This window comes from Octopus bimaculoides, chromosome 21, assembly GCF_046866305.1.
Source record: "Octopus bimaculoides isolate indiv1 chromosome 21, ASM4686630v1, whole genome shotgun sequence".
NCBI classification, from domain to species: Eukaryota; Metazoa; Mollusca; class Cephalopoda; order Octopoda; family Octopodidae; genus Octopus; species Octopus bimaculoides.
In genome coordinates, this window is record NC_142948.1 from 18,251,070 (window position 1) to 18,266,622 (window position 15,553).

The 15,553-nt window shown below is 35.5% G+C and overlaps 1 protein-coding gene across 1 annotated transcript; it reads left to right on the plus strand.

Annotated features, from left to right (window-relative positions):
* Nucleotides 1–14,674: 14,674 nt before the first annotated feature.
* On the plus strand, nucleotides 14,675–15,118 carry LOC128250421 (uncharacterized). Its single transcript, XM_052975315.2, has one exon. The coding sequence runs from the start codon at nucleotides 14,675–14,677 to the stop codon at nucleotides 15,116–15,118; it is 444 nt and encodes a 147-aa protein (XP_052831275.2).
* Nucleotides 15,119–15,553: the final 435 nt, after the last annotated feature.

The following is a 15,553-nucleotide window of genomic DNA, read 5'->3' on the forward strand; positions in this document are numbered from 1 at the left end:
CAATGGTCGAACTATCTTCAGCAGAATAACCAGAATATAATTTATTAATATATATATATATATATATATATATATATATATATATATATATATATATATATATATATATATATGTATATATAAGGAGCTTTTCATGACTACTACTTGATTACTTGAATCCATATATTGCGACTTAAATAATTATATGTGTGTGTGTGTGTATTATGAATCCCCCTTCTCCCACCTTCCAGGCCAAATTTTTTTCCGCACTTAACAATGGGAGGCGCCTTTTTGCTGAAAAGGAAAAAATATTAGAAAAACTATGAATTCTTTTCAAATCCTACTTCCCCGACTCACTACTTTGGCCAATTTGTTTTGTTATTTTTTTTTGCTTTGTTTCGCTTTATTTATTTATTTATTTATTTATTTATTGCATTACGCACTTAAAAACCATAGGAGAAGCCTTGAAGGTTAAAAAATTGGAAAACGGCGATCACCATTATAATTTCCATTTCCTTTATTTATTTTTTTTTTTTTGCAGAGAAAATGAAACGGAATTTAAAAACAATAGTGAAATTGTTTTTTAATTTAATTTTTTTTTCATTAACCCCGACCCCATAAATCCTAAAATTTCATCCTTTTCTTCGCTTTTCGTTTTTAATTATAATTTTAAAATACAGACAGCTGATTCTGCAATTTCTTTCTGTTTATTTAATAATCTCAAAGCAATTTTCAAACGAAAAGGTATGTGATTTAAGGGAGTTTTTCTAGCATATTCCACAAATACCTGGTTCCTTCCTCTTTGTGACTGACATGTAGTGATGCTTTTCATTATCTTTCTCCCTACAAACATATTTTATGGAATGATGGTGCAACAACAAAAAACTTGTAATTTAAATGTTTTATTCCCATCCCGCAACAAGCGAGTCTGTGTTTATGTGTGTGTGTGTGTGTGTGTGTGTGTGTGTGTGTGTGTGTGTGTGTGTGTGTGTGTGTGTGTGTATGTGTGTAAGAAAGACATTAACAAACACAAAAGTATGCTATTGAAATAATTACCTTTTACATACCTTTTTTAAATCACACTGTCACTCTAATAAAATGCCTTACACACATCCATACCAACACACTGACAAACGCCCACAAATTGCCTAAGCGATATACATGTATAGATAGTGAGAGATAGTATGGTAAATATATAGAGAGATGGAAAGTTTACCATGAGAAAAACGAAAAATGAAAGAGCTAAACAAATAGAGCGTGAAAGATCTTTTCTGTTGCTGTCACAGATTTTGAAATATTAAAACTAAGTGAGAATTTGCAAATTTGATGTATTGATGTAACCTTTCCCGTTGAATCCGAATTCATGATTCATTTAACATATTTCTGAAATTTTTGAAAAATGAGTTGTGCGTGATATGAGTTGTTCATGAAATGAAAGTAAAGATAAGAAGACGCAGTTTAAAACAAAATGAAATAATTTGTGAAAGATAATACATACAGAGAGAGAGAGGGGAGAGAGAGGGGGGAGAGAGAGGGGGAGAGAGAGGGGAGAGAGAGGGGGAGAGAGAGGGAGAGAGGGAGAGAGAGAGTGTGTGGTAAAGCGTGTGGTAAACATATAGAGATAAATAGATTGATGGTGACAGAGAGTGGGACATTTGTCGACCTAAGAGGTGAGTTTCACGTAGCAAATCATATTTTAAGCACTTACACTTGCATATATATATATATATATATATATATATATATATATATATATATATATATATATATATATATATATATATATATATGTGTGTGTGTGTGTGTGTGTATGTGTGTGTGTATATATATATATATATATATATATATATATATATTCGTCGTCGGTCTGGGGCTATAGTAGGAGACACTTGCTCAAGGTGCCGCTCGATGGAACTCAACTCGAAACAACATGAATGTAAAGCGAGCTTTTTAACCACAAAGCCATATCTACGCAGACTTCGACAAAGAAAAATACAATTAGAAGTATAATTATAGAAACTATACTAATGACAAAATACAAACCTAATTAAATACCCTGAAATCCACCAGGACTTACAATTGTGTGATATAAATGTAGGTTTGCTGATTTGATCAGCTATATAACTATTCTCAAGAACCTTTACGACTTACCACATAACAATAATATGCCATTAACAAAAGTTCGATATGATAAAAGATTATAGAATTCTTGCGAAGCCAGACTAATGGATATAAGAATATTATAGGCCTGAATTAAACATAAAAGATGAATAAGGAAATAATAAAATACTCAATCAAAAGAATCAACCTTATATAAGTAAGAATAATAAAGTTTGGTAATAATAAGGATTAACATATTCGTGATTTTAATGTGTGTTTATGCATGTAGGTCTGGATGTATAAATATAAATATGTATGTAATGTGTATGTGTTTACGTATGTTTTTATGTCGTTTTGTGTATATATGTCTATGTATTTATGCATATTTATATGCATCGTGATTAGGGTTTTGCACTCTCGATCTCGGGATCGTGGTTTCAAATTTTAGACCGGATAGTTTCAATTCCTACACCGGGTGGTGCGTTGTGTTCTTGAGCAAAACACTTCATCACATGTTGTTCTGTGATCACTTCGACACCCGACGTGTGGCACACTTGTGCACCTATTCGGGAAACGTCGATTTGATGGAGGGAGTGAGCTAATGTGCGACACTAACATTTGATCATTATAAACAAAATCATTTGTGCAGGTCGTTCAGCAAAAGTTGAACGCTCATACGTCGTCTTCGACAGGAGAGTTCATCACCCAGAACCACGCCAATAGCTTAGGAGTGAAATTTAGGATTTTTCGGTTTTCTGTGAATTGATTTTGATAAAACTTTCCCAGCTGGTTTGCACACTATAGCAAGCAACACCATTGTTATGTTTTCCTTATTCTGTGTAACGTCCTTTCTTTTTATTTCAGATTCTTCAGTTTTTGGTGAACCACGCCAATAGCGTCTCTCCTCTCTAAGAACAATTGAACGTGGAAAAGGCCTTAATGATGAAGAAAAGTCTGTCATCATCAAGGAAACTGCTAAAAGCACCTCTCTTCATGTCATTGCGGAGACGTTAGGTCGTCACATGGACACGGTTAGACGATTCCTGACTGAGCCTTCACCATTGAAGAAACGATCCGATTGTGGGACCACCAAAACTGTGACAGCTAGGGATTTAAGGAATATTGGCCGCAAGTTACGTGGGAAACCTGGACAAACAAGCAAAGCCTCCGGTCTTCCTCGTGTACCGAAAACCACCAGAAATCGCATCTTCGGGACCATAGCTTATGTGCGAGAACCCCTGAAACTGCCTTCTTTAACGCCCCATCACAGGAGTTTGATGCTTCAATCTGGGCCCAAAAGTACATGGCGTTAGACATGAGATGTGTTCTGTTCACTGACGAAACCAAGGCGACCTTTGATCGACATGACGGTTGGGAAAATGGCTGAGTCTATTTTAGAGATGAGCGTCACCAACGTTTACGACGTCAACAAGGTCATGTTGTGGGCTGTTGTCATTGAGGACAGACTTGTTGGCCCATCAAGGTGCCTGAAGGGGTTAAATTGACTGCAGTCGCCTACTGAAATCTCCTGGAAGGGGCTAGGTGACATACCGCTGTTACTTCTAAGGAATCTCGTATTCATGCATGACAATGCTCCCTCCCACTCCGCTAGGACCACCTAAACAATACTAGGGTCTTACAGCATACAAGGTGAAAGGTTGATGGTGTGGTCGCCAGCATCTCTGGATCTCAACCCTATCGAAAATTTTTGGTCTATCATTAAGCAAGATGTTTATGCCGATGGACGCCAATTTACGTCGAGGGATGTCTTATGGGCGACCATCAAAGCTGCAGCAGAGGCAATCCAGCCAAAGAAATTGACAGATTTCAAGGCTAAATGTAGCAAAATAGTTCATTATGCCAATAAATGTTATAATATCATTATGGTTTTCTGTTAAATATATACTCAATGTATTCTTGATATGTATCATCACCCTTCATTTTCTGAAAAAAAAAATGTCTAAATGGGCTATTTTCATTCAAAAGCTGTTAGCGTGGTTCGCCCAAAAACTGTAGAATCTGAAATTAAAAATAAAGGTCGTTACACAGAATAATGAAAACGTAACAATGGTGTTGCCAAAGTGTGAAAACCAGCTTTATCAAAATCGATTCACAGAAAACCGAGAAATCCTATATTTCACTCCAAAGCTATTAGCGTGGTTCTGGGTGTACATGTAGTATATGTGCACGTATGAATACGTGTGAGCACGCACGTGTGCGTACGTCATGTATGTTTGTATATATTTCTGTATTTTTTACACGGACACAAAGCTCAAATACATACGCAAGTGCACGCACTATACACGCGCACGCACACACACACATGCACACACAAACACAAGCACACGCACACAAATACCTGTCGTGGGGAAGAGGACTTTTCCCTGTTATTAAATCATGTGATCCATACAGGTAATATATTGTCTTGAAGACAGATACTCTATCAACAACTTATAGATTAATAGAGATTTTCTTTGCTACTGTAAAACGTAATTCTACCAAAACAGTAAATCTTCTCGTAGTGCTCCTTGAAATACGTTGCTTACTTTCCGTAAATTAAAACTCCATCAAGTCGACGTTTTGGTTGTTGTTTTTTCTTGTTTGTTTTTTGGGGTTTTTTTTAATGTTCTTGATCCTTAATGGTTGGAGCAAAGGAGCAATCCCGGGCAGGGATCAGCTGGGAAGCAAGGCCATATGCTCCATGACCTCTGTTCGCTCGGCCCATAGTTTAGAAATCGTTTGTGAGGACAGATATTCATGTCTGTCGCAGAAAAGGAAATGGGAGTGGTCCCTCACATTGGTTCTCGAGATCGTCGTTTGATTCAGTGAATTTTGGAAAGCTTTTATTCCATTTCATATTTATTGGACTCCTTTTTTAGAATGCCTAATCTCAAAGTGAAAATACACTTCCATCTACCTGTATATTTCTGTTTCTTTGAATAAATCCTGCCTGGAAATCGTGTGGAGGAGCTCTTCAAAGGCATTCCCATTAGTAGCTATGATTTTGTTACTTTTCACGTCCTCGAACAATTTAATATTGTTCTTTCGAACAATAATGAAGTATTTTCTTGTACGTTCAGTTGTTGCTGTTGTTGATCTTATGACACATTCTCCCTTCTTCTCTCTCATTTTTTCTCTTTCTCTCTCTCTCTCTCTCTCTCTCTCTCTCTCTCTCTCTCTCTCTCTCTCTTCTTGTGATTCTGGTTGTGGCTTGTTTGTGATTTCCATTTAAGTTTCTGTTTTTGTTGCTTTCGAGATTTTGAATTGGATGTGTTATGACCTTGAAGCGTATCTACACCCATCCACCTTTGAATAAACTTGCTTTTGCCATCAGGCCACTGGTTTCCCCGACTATTTCTTCCTTCCATGACAGTTCTCTTTAGTTTGGTTTCTTACCTCGACTTCATAAATAGACAAGATTCATGACTCGTAGGAGCTGAGGTGGGAGGTGAGTCTGTGGTTGTGTGTCCATATGTGCGTGGATGACGATGGCAATGCTTTGAGGTTTTCTTATGGAGTAGATGTGGTATCGATACCTGTTCTTTTAGGAATGCTTGTTTTCTTCTTCTTCTTCTTCTTCTTCTTCTTCTTCTTCTGCTTCTTCTTCTCCTCCTCCTCCTCCTTCTATTTCTTCTTCTCCTATTTCTTCTTCTCTTATTTCTTCTTCTTCTTCTTGCAGCTGTTATCACTGGATCTTTTGCTATTTTAATTTATGCTGTTTTTGTTGTTACTACTACTACACTATATTCTCCTTCTGTTACTGCTGTTGCGGTTGTAGTAGCGGTTTTTCTTGTTAATTTTGTTGTTGAAGATGATGTTATTTTTTGAGATGGCGTTGACATGAGCGTGGGTCTGCTGTCAGACTTTCGTTGTTGTTGTATGTAGAAAGCACTGAAATGGGTGTTTGACATCTAGGCCTTCAACCGTCCATCTTTACCGAGAATTGTGTTCGTTTGGAGAAATGAGAAGGTAGTGTATCTTCTCAATGTTTCAAGTTTCTTCCTATCTGAGAATCTCCATACAGGTACCTGACTACCCATTCTCCTAGCGATATTTACCTATGTGAATGATGCTTCTTTCATTTTCTTTATCGCTTATTATAGCGCATGTCAACCACCATGTGCTTGTTTCTGCTAAAATATACTACACCTTCGCCTTCGCCTTTATCAGTCTTTTCAGTTTGTAAGTAAAACTTAGCAGGTATTCCGAATCCTTCAGATGAACGACAAAGTCAATTGGAGACTCTTTGTTACATCTGATGCTCCAAAATGATTACCATAAAAGGTTAATGTTTCCATTCCGTATACATGTCAGGCATTTTTCAGCCTGTCCATTTGTTAATTATACAAGATCAGTTTTTGGTGTTGATGGAATTGTTGATCAGTGTGCATCTGATAATATATTTAACACCTCCACCCCGACGAATAAAAATGTGCATCATCTTGTCACATTTTCAATAATTGTGAAACTTTTTGGTGTCTTAATTGCTTGTGTTGTTCTTGTTGTTTTTGCTATTGTTATTCGTGTTATATTTGCCTTTTGTTTATTCTCTTCAGTATCAGTTGGCTGATACGAAGTAGACGATGCCCTACATAAGTTACACGGTCAATGTTCTGATTATATTGTGGAGGGCTCTTTCAATTTGAGCGTTTTCAGCAATTTCCAGTCGCCTAGATTTAACACTAACACATCTGTAAGTAACCTTTTTACTAGCAGTAGCTGCTACAGTTTCAGGAGAGGAACAAGCTCTACCCTTCTCCACGCAATTTTCCTAAATCTAACTGCATCTGAGAGCAAAAATTTCTTTTACATCAACCACCCCAGCGAGAAAAGCCTTGCTATTGTTGCTATGGGTAGTGCTGTTACTGCTGTCGCCTACATCCCTACGACTGTTGCTGCCACTGCTTCGTCCATTCCTTTTTCTGTCGCCACTAACGTTGCTGTTGCTGCTGCCACCATCGTTGTTAACGCCGCCGCCACTACTTCTGCTTCTGCTATTGTCGCCGACACCACGGATGCTGCTGCAAATGCCGCCGCTGCCAAAGTGGCTACTTTTCCTCATGCTGCTGTTACCGCTGCTGCTTTTCTTGTTGCTACTTTTACGTTCCTTCTTTACACTTTCGACCATCATCAATGTAGTTTTCTCCTCCCGTTTCATAAGTAGAATACTATCTTTGCTTATGATTGTTGTTGTTGTTGTTGTTGCTGCTGCTGCTGCTGCTGCTGCTGCTGTCGTCGACGCTGTTGTTCTCTTGTCCACACGCTCTAATGAAGATAGCATTTTCAGTTCTTTTCTACTTTCAGCACTTGTGACGTGAACCGTATGTATTACATGAAGAATATTGTATGATCCATTCAATTTGCTTGACTATATCGACATGACCTCTGTTTTGGAGTTAATTCTTAAATGGTTTAGTAGCAGACAGAATGTTCGTTGAATGTATTCGTTCAGCGGATTGTTAATTTACGATATAATAAGGCTTCGTTGAAATATACAAGTTGAAAATCTTACATGATCTTCAATCTTCACTGGTATAGTGTCCATAATCCGTTATGTCTAACAATATGAAAAACGCTGATCACCTGTGAATACATATTAGGATATGTAAAGATATGTTAGAATTTTTTTTATCTAGTGATATAGCAACATACTTTCTTGCACATGAATCCCAAGATGTTTAAATATATTAAGATGTTGCAATTGTGTTCCAGCTAAATAATCATGCTTTTCAAATCTTCATCAACATGTATCCTAAATATTTTCTTGGTGCTCCTCTTTCTTTCTTTGAGTCAGTCTAAAAATAAATTATCTTTTTAGAAAACATAAAATCGAAGATTCATCTATTCTGATAGAACTGCATATTCCATTTGGAGTTGGTGAAGATGAAGAAATGTGAAAACTTCCTTTATTATCTCAAAAGAGTTAACACTAAATAACAGATTTGAGAGGAGACAAACACTCGAACGATTTGGGAAGTAGCGGGATTAAATATTTCTTTCATTTTACGTTATGCATATATACCGTAACAATCGCATGTACATGCTTTGTAACGGATCAGCTTTAATGGATATATGTATGTATGTATGTCATTATTCAGTTTTATTTCAGGATTTCTTGCCAATAAAGAAAGAGACGGTTTCTAACCTTGATCCAAGACTCCTTCATTGGAATTTCAACATTATCAACAGGGTATTTTGGCATGTATGTATGTATGTACGTAAACGTGCAGATTTGCATGTCTTGTATAATGTATATATCTTCATGCATATATTTGCATATCTAGACATGCTCATATAGAATGTTTAACAGATTTTTACAGTTCCAGTGATAGCTTGAATTTGTAGTCTTTAAATTAGCTTTCTCCTTTCTGGTTTTCAGAAGATTGGTATTTAGGCAGTGTGTTACATATCCCAGTATCCCAATAATTACAAGTATAAACCTGGATATAGTAACTGTAGATTTCTCAATAGTTCAGCGTAGATATTCTCTTTTTCACTGATCTTTAATTTTGTTAACATCCGCTGGGTAGCTGATTTCCACAACTGTACACAGTTTCTCTTCTCTATCCCAAATCATTATATTAAGTTTATGGTATTAAAATTTTATTGAGGTCTTCACTGGGACATTCCACCAGTACTCCTTTTTACTATGAATGGCTATGGCATATATAGGGATATACAAAGACTGAAAATATTCAGAAGAATTATCATGTATAATTATATAGATGTTTATATATTTACACATTTACACCACAGACTTACATGAAGTACAAAAAGTACAGAAAACTAAGATAAGGAGACTTGACATTTCGAGTTCGACAGCTGTTTCTGGGAGCTCGGAATTTCAAAAATCAATGATATACAACCAATAGTTGATGCACATAAAACCGGCCTCTGTCTTCAGGGTGAAGAGATTGGCATCTACCGGTTTATAAATATCTATATAGTGATACATGTACGTTCATTTTCTGAAAATTTTCAGTTTTGGTTTTTCTCTATGTATACATCTCTGTATATACGTACATGTATATATGTCTGTATGTATATTTTATATATCAAGCCCAAGCGTGTTTATTTGTTTATTTGCATCATTATCTCAATATGTATAAACATATATACATAAATGCATACACACACGTTCACATAAACATATAAGACATGTGTAGATATGCATAAATAAACATAGTCGAGACACCAATATAAAAACGCATGAAAAATACACCTTGTAGAAGCTAGGGCTGAATAGATTTTGGGTGGCATACATCTTTACAAAAATGTCTGCCTGATCTGTCTGTGAGCGTTTGCGGTGTGTGTGTGTGTGTGTGTGTATGTATGTGTGTGAGTGTGTGGTTACTACATATTTTATTTAATCAAATTAAAGATACGTGTTAAGTTCTTAGGCCGTGACAGACTGTGGGTTGTATATAAAATACACTTGGTGCGAAATAAGCAAAATAAAAACAACAAATCTAAGAGAACAAAGTAGTATACAGAAAGAAGTACCGATAAAGAAAAGATAAATGTTTCTATCGTTAAATCTGTTTATATCCTCAATAAACTTATTTATGAACGGTATGGGCGGGCTAAGTATATATAATGTACAAATAGTTGTTTTATTATTTGATAGCAATTAGACAGATGGAAAACTGTAAAAGTATAATCAGATGCAAAATTGAATAAATACGTTCCGTTTTATTTCTTTCTAAGTGATTTCTATAAACAGAATCGATTGAAATGAAATTAAAGTAATCGGCACATCCATGTTCACTTATAATAATTATAGAGAAGTAATTAGACGCTAAAATAGATTGATAAAATTTCTCCCACCTTGTGTTTCCTGCCAATGAGGTAAAGTTACTTGATAGTTAATATCATTCAGTGTGCGAGACTGTCTTTGTTCAAATGAATTTTATATCATATACATGTAAATGTGCATACATACACACAAAATCACACGTATGTATATATATATATATATATATATATATATATATATATATACATATATATAAATGCATGCATATGTATGTAAATGAATATATATATATTTATATACATATATATATGTATATATATATATATATATATGTATATATATGTATATATATATGTATATATATATGTATATATATATGTACATATATATATGTATATATATATATATATATATATATATATATATATATATATATATATATATATATATATATATATATATATATATATATATATATATATATATCATAAATATATAGGGATTGACAGTAACCTGCTTCTCCAACATACTGAGAATTCAGAAATAGCAGTCAAAGAACTACTGATTTCAAAACTACAAAATATTACTCTAGATTGATAGCGATATTTTTGATACACACAGAACAAAAAACAGTAGAGAAGAGTAAAAAACACTTGCCTTTAGTTAATTTAGTACGATCGTTTCACAGTTAAGAGTAAAGAATACTCTATTCTGATCTTCAGCTAAATATTCTAATAAATTTGTTAATGTCTAAATAACTCACGTTAATTTTGACCATGTGAACATCAATACCACGTGAGGAAGACGTTAAGAAATTTATCGGCCAGTAAGTTCAAAATCCCTCGCCCTAATGAATTCAATTCAGTGTGCATAGAGTATTCTTTACTCTTAACTGTGAAACGATCGTACTAAATTAACTAAAGGCAAGTGTTTTTTTACTCTTCTCTACTGTTTTTTGTTCTGTGTGTATCAAAAATATCGCTATCAATCTAGAGTAATAATTTGTAGTTTTGAAATCAGTAGTTCTTTGACTGCTATTTCTGAATTCTCAGTTTGTTGGAGAAGCAGGTTACTGTCAATCCCTATATATTTATGATTATAAATGTTTTTTACCGAAAAAGGTTTTTTTCATACTGAGCTACCCGGCAAAATTGTTAATTATAATAAAAAAAACTAGACGCTTTCTACTATTCTATATTTAAGAGATGAGGAATTATGTACATTATTTACCTTTGACGGATATTTGTCATCTTGTTTGTTGTTAACACAATGTTTCGGCTGATATACCCTCCAGCTTTCATCAGGTGTCTTGGGAAAATTTCGAACCTGGGTTCTCATTCCTAAGGTATTTTTCGATGTTATTATTATTATTGTTATTATTATCATTATTATTATCATCATCATCATCATCATCATTATTATTATTATTATTATTATTCAGGTCACGGCCTGGAATCGAACTCGGAACCTTGGGGTTAGTAGCCCGCGCTTTTAACCACTACGCCATATGCCCGTGGGCAATTATGGAGTGAATTTTTGGACATCTTCCTGGTGGTACCAGAGTATAAAGGTGTCATCAACATATCGCAGCCATAGGGTTGATTTTCGTGGTGTTGATCCTAGAGCCAAATACTCAAAGTATTCCATATATATTGGCTATTATCGGTGACAATGGCGAACCCATAGCTAAACCCACTTGTTATCGATATATATCAGCGTCCATACTGAAGTATACTCTAGCCCCACCAGGGAGATGTCCAAGTGCTGTTAGATCATGTGAACTCAATAAAGCCATCTATACAGTTCACAATGAAAAAGGAAGAACATATTCAGCTAGCGTTCCTGGACGTATTAACAACACGCACCAAGTATGGATTTGATTTTGTATCTAAAATCAACAGCTTTTTTAAGCACCGAAGCCGTATCGAGAACTGTTTGTTGGTAACCATGGATACTTCTTCTTTATATCTCCCTGTTGACCACGATGAAAGGGTAGAAGCATGCATGGATGCCTTCGAAAAGTGGTCAAACAAAAGTATTCCATCAAATTTTCTCTGTAGATATGTTTACCTTTGTGAAGAGTTACGTCAATCCTTTTTAAAATATAATAATAATAATAATAATAATAATAATAATAATAATAATAATAATAATAATAATAATAATAACATCGTGTGTGTGTGTGTGTGTGTCTGTGTGTGTGTGTGTGTGTGTGTGTGTGTGTGTGTGTCAGTGTTTGTCCCCCAACATCGCTTGACAACCGATGTTGGTGTGTTTAGGTCCCCGTCAATTAGCGGTTCGGCAAAAGACACCGATAGAATAAGTACTAGGCTTACAAAAAATAAGTCCTGGGATCGATTTCTTCGACTAGAGGCGGTACTCCAGCATGACCGCAGTCAAATGACTGAAACAAGTAAAAGAGTAAAAGAGTAAAAGAGATGCATGCAGGTACATACACACAGATGCGTCTGTGTTTCTCTCCTAAGGAATAAGTATGATCATCATCATCTACATATTCTTATTAGATTGTATCTCAATATGTTAGTACAACTATGTATCCCACAATCCATTAATCGATCTATAAATCTGACTTTATTTTAACTTTTATGTTCTTAGGTTTGAAGTCTGCACAACATAAATTTTAACAGATAGACACAACTTCACTGAGTTGATAAATGTGTTACTTTATGCACATAGTAGGTTTCTGTGTTTGTGTGTGCGTGACTGTTCATGAAACTTTATTTATGAATAAAATATTATTTAGTGAATGCTACAAGGGTATTGAGATACTTTAGGCTCAATCTCTGTTTTATGTGTGATGTTCCTTCGTTGTATTTTGAGAAGATCGTGATGCAGAGCTTTATGACTGGTTGATTTGATAGTTTAAATCAGATACGGTACTAGCCACAAATGCACTGCGTATAATGTTAACTTTGCAGTAGATTTAGTGAATTCTTATATTTCAAAGCAAAATATATCCATTTATATCAAGAATACATGTGTAATAGAATCTGGCGTAAAACATTAAATCTTCTGACCGTAAATAATAAACATTAATATAGTTACCTCCTTGCTGTCTAATCTTTCTTTTCATTGACTTTTTTGCGAGCAAAGCCTATTGCACACGTATTCTAGATATATAATGGATTTTTTTCTGCTTTTGAAAAGTCTACATCAAAGTTAACATTATTCGTATTGGATTTATTGTTGTTTTGTACGCAATACATCTAAAGCAAGTGAAACAACGTCCTGAGACTTACATTTCAGAGCATCAGGGAATTAATTTTCTAGACTATAGGATATTACAGGAATGGAGATCACATAGTGATATTCATTGCAGTCATTTTGGTTAAGAGAAGAATGCCGACCAATGTTGTATCTACAAATAACTTTAACTGCGTTCACATAGTATGACATTAGTATGATTCGAGGCTTACTAGCATGCAAAGGAAAACGCATGCAAAGGAAAACGCATGCAAAGGAAAACGCATGCAAAGGAAAACGCATGCAAAGGAAAACGCATTGAAATCTGGGGTAAGGAATATTTTTTCATTAGTTAACGAATAAGTTCACTAATTTAAGATTGACAGCTGCAGCCATCAACTCAAGTCAACAGCTTATATCATAAAAGTGGAAGTGTGATGTATAGGTACCCAAGAATCTTCAGTTAAACAGACACAATCACAATTTAGAAAAAACACTGCTTTCACTTTTGCATGCATTCATATTGAGACGACAATAATAACACACACATGCAAACTCGTGTGTGTGAGCGTGTGTGTGTGTGTGTGTGTGTGTGTGTGTGTGTGTGCGTGTGTGTGTGTTTATATATATGTATGTATGTGTATATACACCTATATATATCTTTATGAAACAGTTGATGGTCACAGTTATATACGAGTATATATATGTGTGCGTGTGAGAATGTGTGAAAGTGTGTGTGTATGTGTGTGCATGTGTGTGTCTGTGTGTATGTGTGTGTGTGTGTGCATGTGTGTATGTGTAACTGTATAATAAAAATCGATGTCTCAGTGTGTGTTTGTCCGCCTATAGGAAGAAAAACTACAGCGTGGATATAAAATCTAAAAGTTTATTCGTGTGTAAAATTTCACGACGAAGACAATGGAAGTGGTCCCGAAGGAAGCTACTGGCCCTTTTCCAGCATGTACAAAATTGCATTTCAAATATAAATGAAGGCTCTAAGGAAATTAATTTTAATTTTTATGCACCACTTCCAAATTAACAATAAATAAATGGAGGTTTTAAGGGATATAATTTTTATCGGATTAACTTACCACTTTCTGTTTTATTGGTTACAGCTCAAAGCTGCGGCTATGTTTTCTACACTATTATTATTATTGAGAGCCTCCTTTGATATGTGGAATTTGGTGAATAAAGGACTTTGATGTCGCTGCCCTCATTTGCTGTCGGTCTCTCAGGCTCTTTGGGAGAGTATTAAAAAGTTGTGGGTCTTGAAACCCAAGCTGTTGCAGCAACTGGTCCTGAAGCGTGACGGCATTGTTGAGATCTTTGGCACTGTACAGAGGTGACCCATTCTAGTATTTGTGTAGCTTTAAATGCCAAAATTTCGCACAAACCCTTCCAGGATCTTCCAGATGTATATTATTGCATATCTCTCCCGCCTTCGCTCCAGGGAGTAGAGTCTTAGCTCTAGCGAGCTCTGGAATTGCCTTGACTTTACTTCCAGGAGGTCGATCAGCTTATGCAGCATTCGAGCTCCCATTCAGTATAACTTCAAATGATGAACCTGTCTGTAATATTAGTTCTTTAGCTCAAGTTCTCATGAAATGTTCTTTAATCATATGGCACGAAGCTACAATGTCGCTCCATAAAAAAAAATCAGTAAATGCTGTTAACAGAATGCTGCAGGATTTATGCAATTCTAATTGTTTGATGAGAGGTGTGCCAGTGGTACTTCCAGGAGATTTCAGACAAACTTTGCAAGTGATTCCTAGGGGAACAAAGGCGGATGAATTGAAAGCATGTTGGGAAATTTCTGTTTTATGGAAACATATCAAAGTGCTAAAGCTTTCTACAAATATGAGGGCACATGCTATTATGCAACTTGGAGAAGGAAGGCTAGATATCAATCATGAAGGTGACTTGAATCCATCAAAAATCTGCACCTTGGTCAGCTCGCTTGATGAATTTATTGAAAAAGTTTCTCCAGGTATAATTTCAAATTATACAAATGTTGCTTGGTTGTGCGAAAGAGCAATCTTGTCACCAAAGAACTTTACAGTGAATTATTTAAATGAATGATTCGTGAAACGTTTACTAGAAAACGAACATACTTATAAATCTATAGACTCTGTTGTTCATGAATCGAAAGTAGTCAATAATCCGGTTGAGTTCTTAAACTAAATTGACCTCCTCTTCATTGCTTTCTATTAAAAATAGGCGCTGGAGTGACTGTGTGGTAAGTAGCTTGCTTACCAACCATATGGTTCAGGGTTCATTCCCACTGCGTGTCACTTTGGGCAAGTGTCTTCTACTATAGCCTCGGACCGACCAAAGCCTTGTGAGTGGATTTGGTAAACGGAAACTGAAAGAAGCCCATCGTATATATATATATGTGTGTGTGTGTGTGTGTGTGTGTGTGTGTGTTTTTATATGTTTGTGTGTCTGTGTTTGTCCCCCCAACATCGCTTGACAACCGATGGTGGTGTGTTTAAGTATCCGTAACTTAGTGGTTCG

What these genes read in the sequence shown, in the direction of transcription:
- LOC128250421 (XM_052975315.2), top strand. Translation starts at nt 14,675, where the DNA reads ATGTCGCTCCATAAAAAAAAATCAGTAAATGCTGTTAACAGAATGCTG.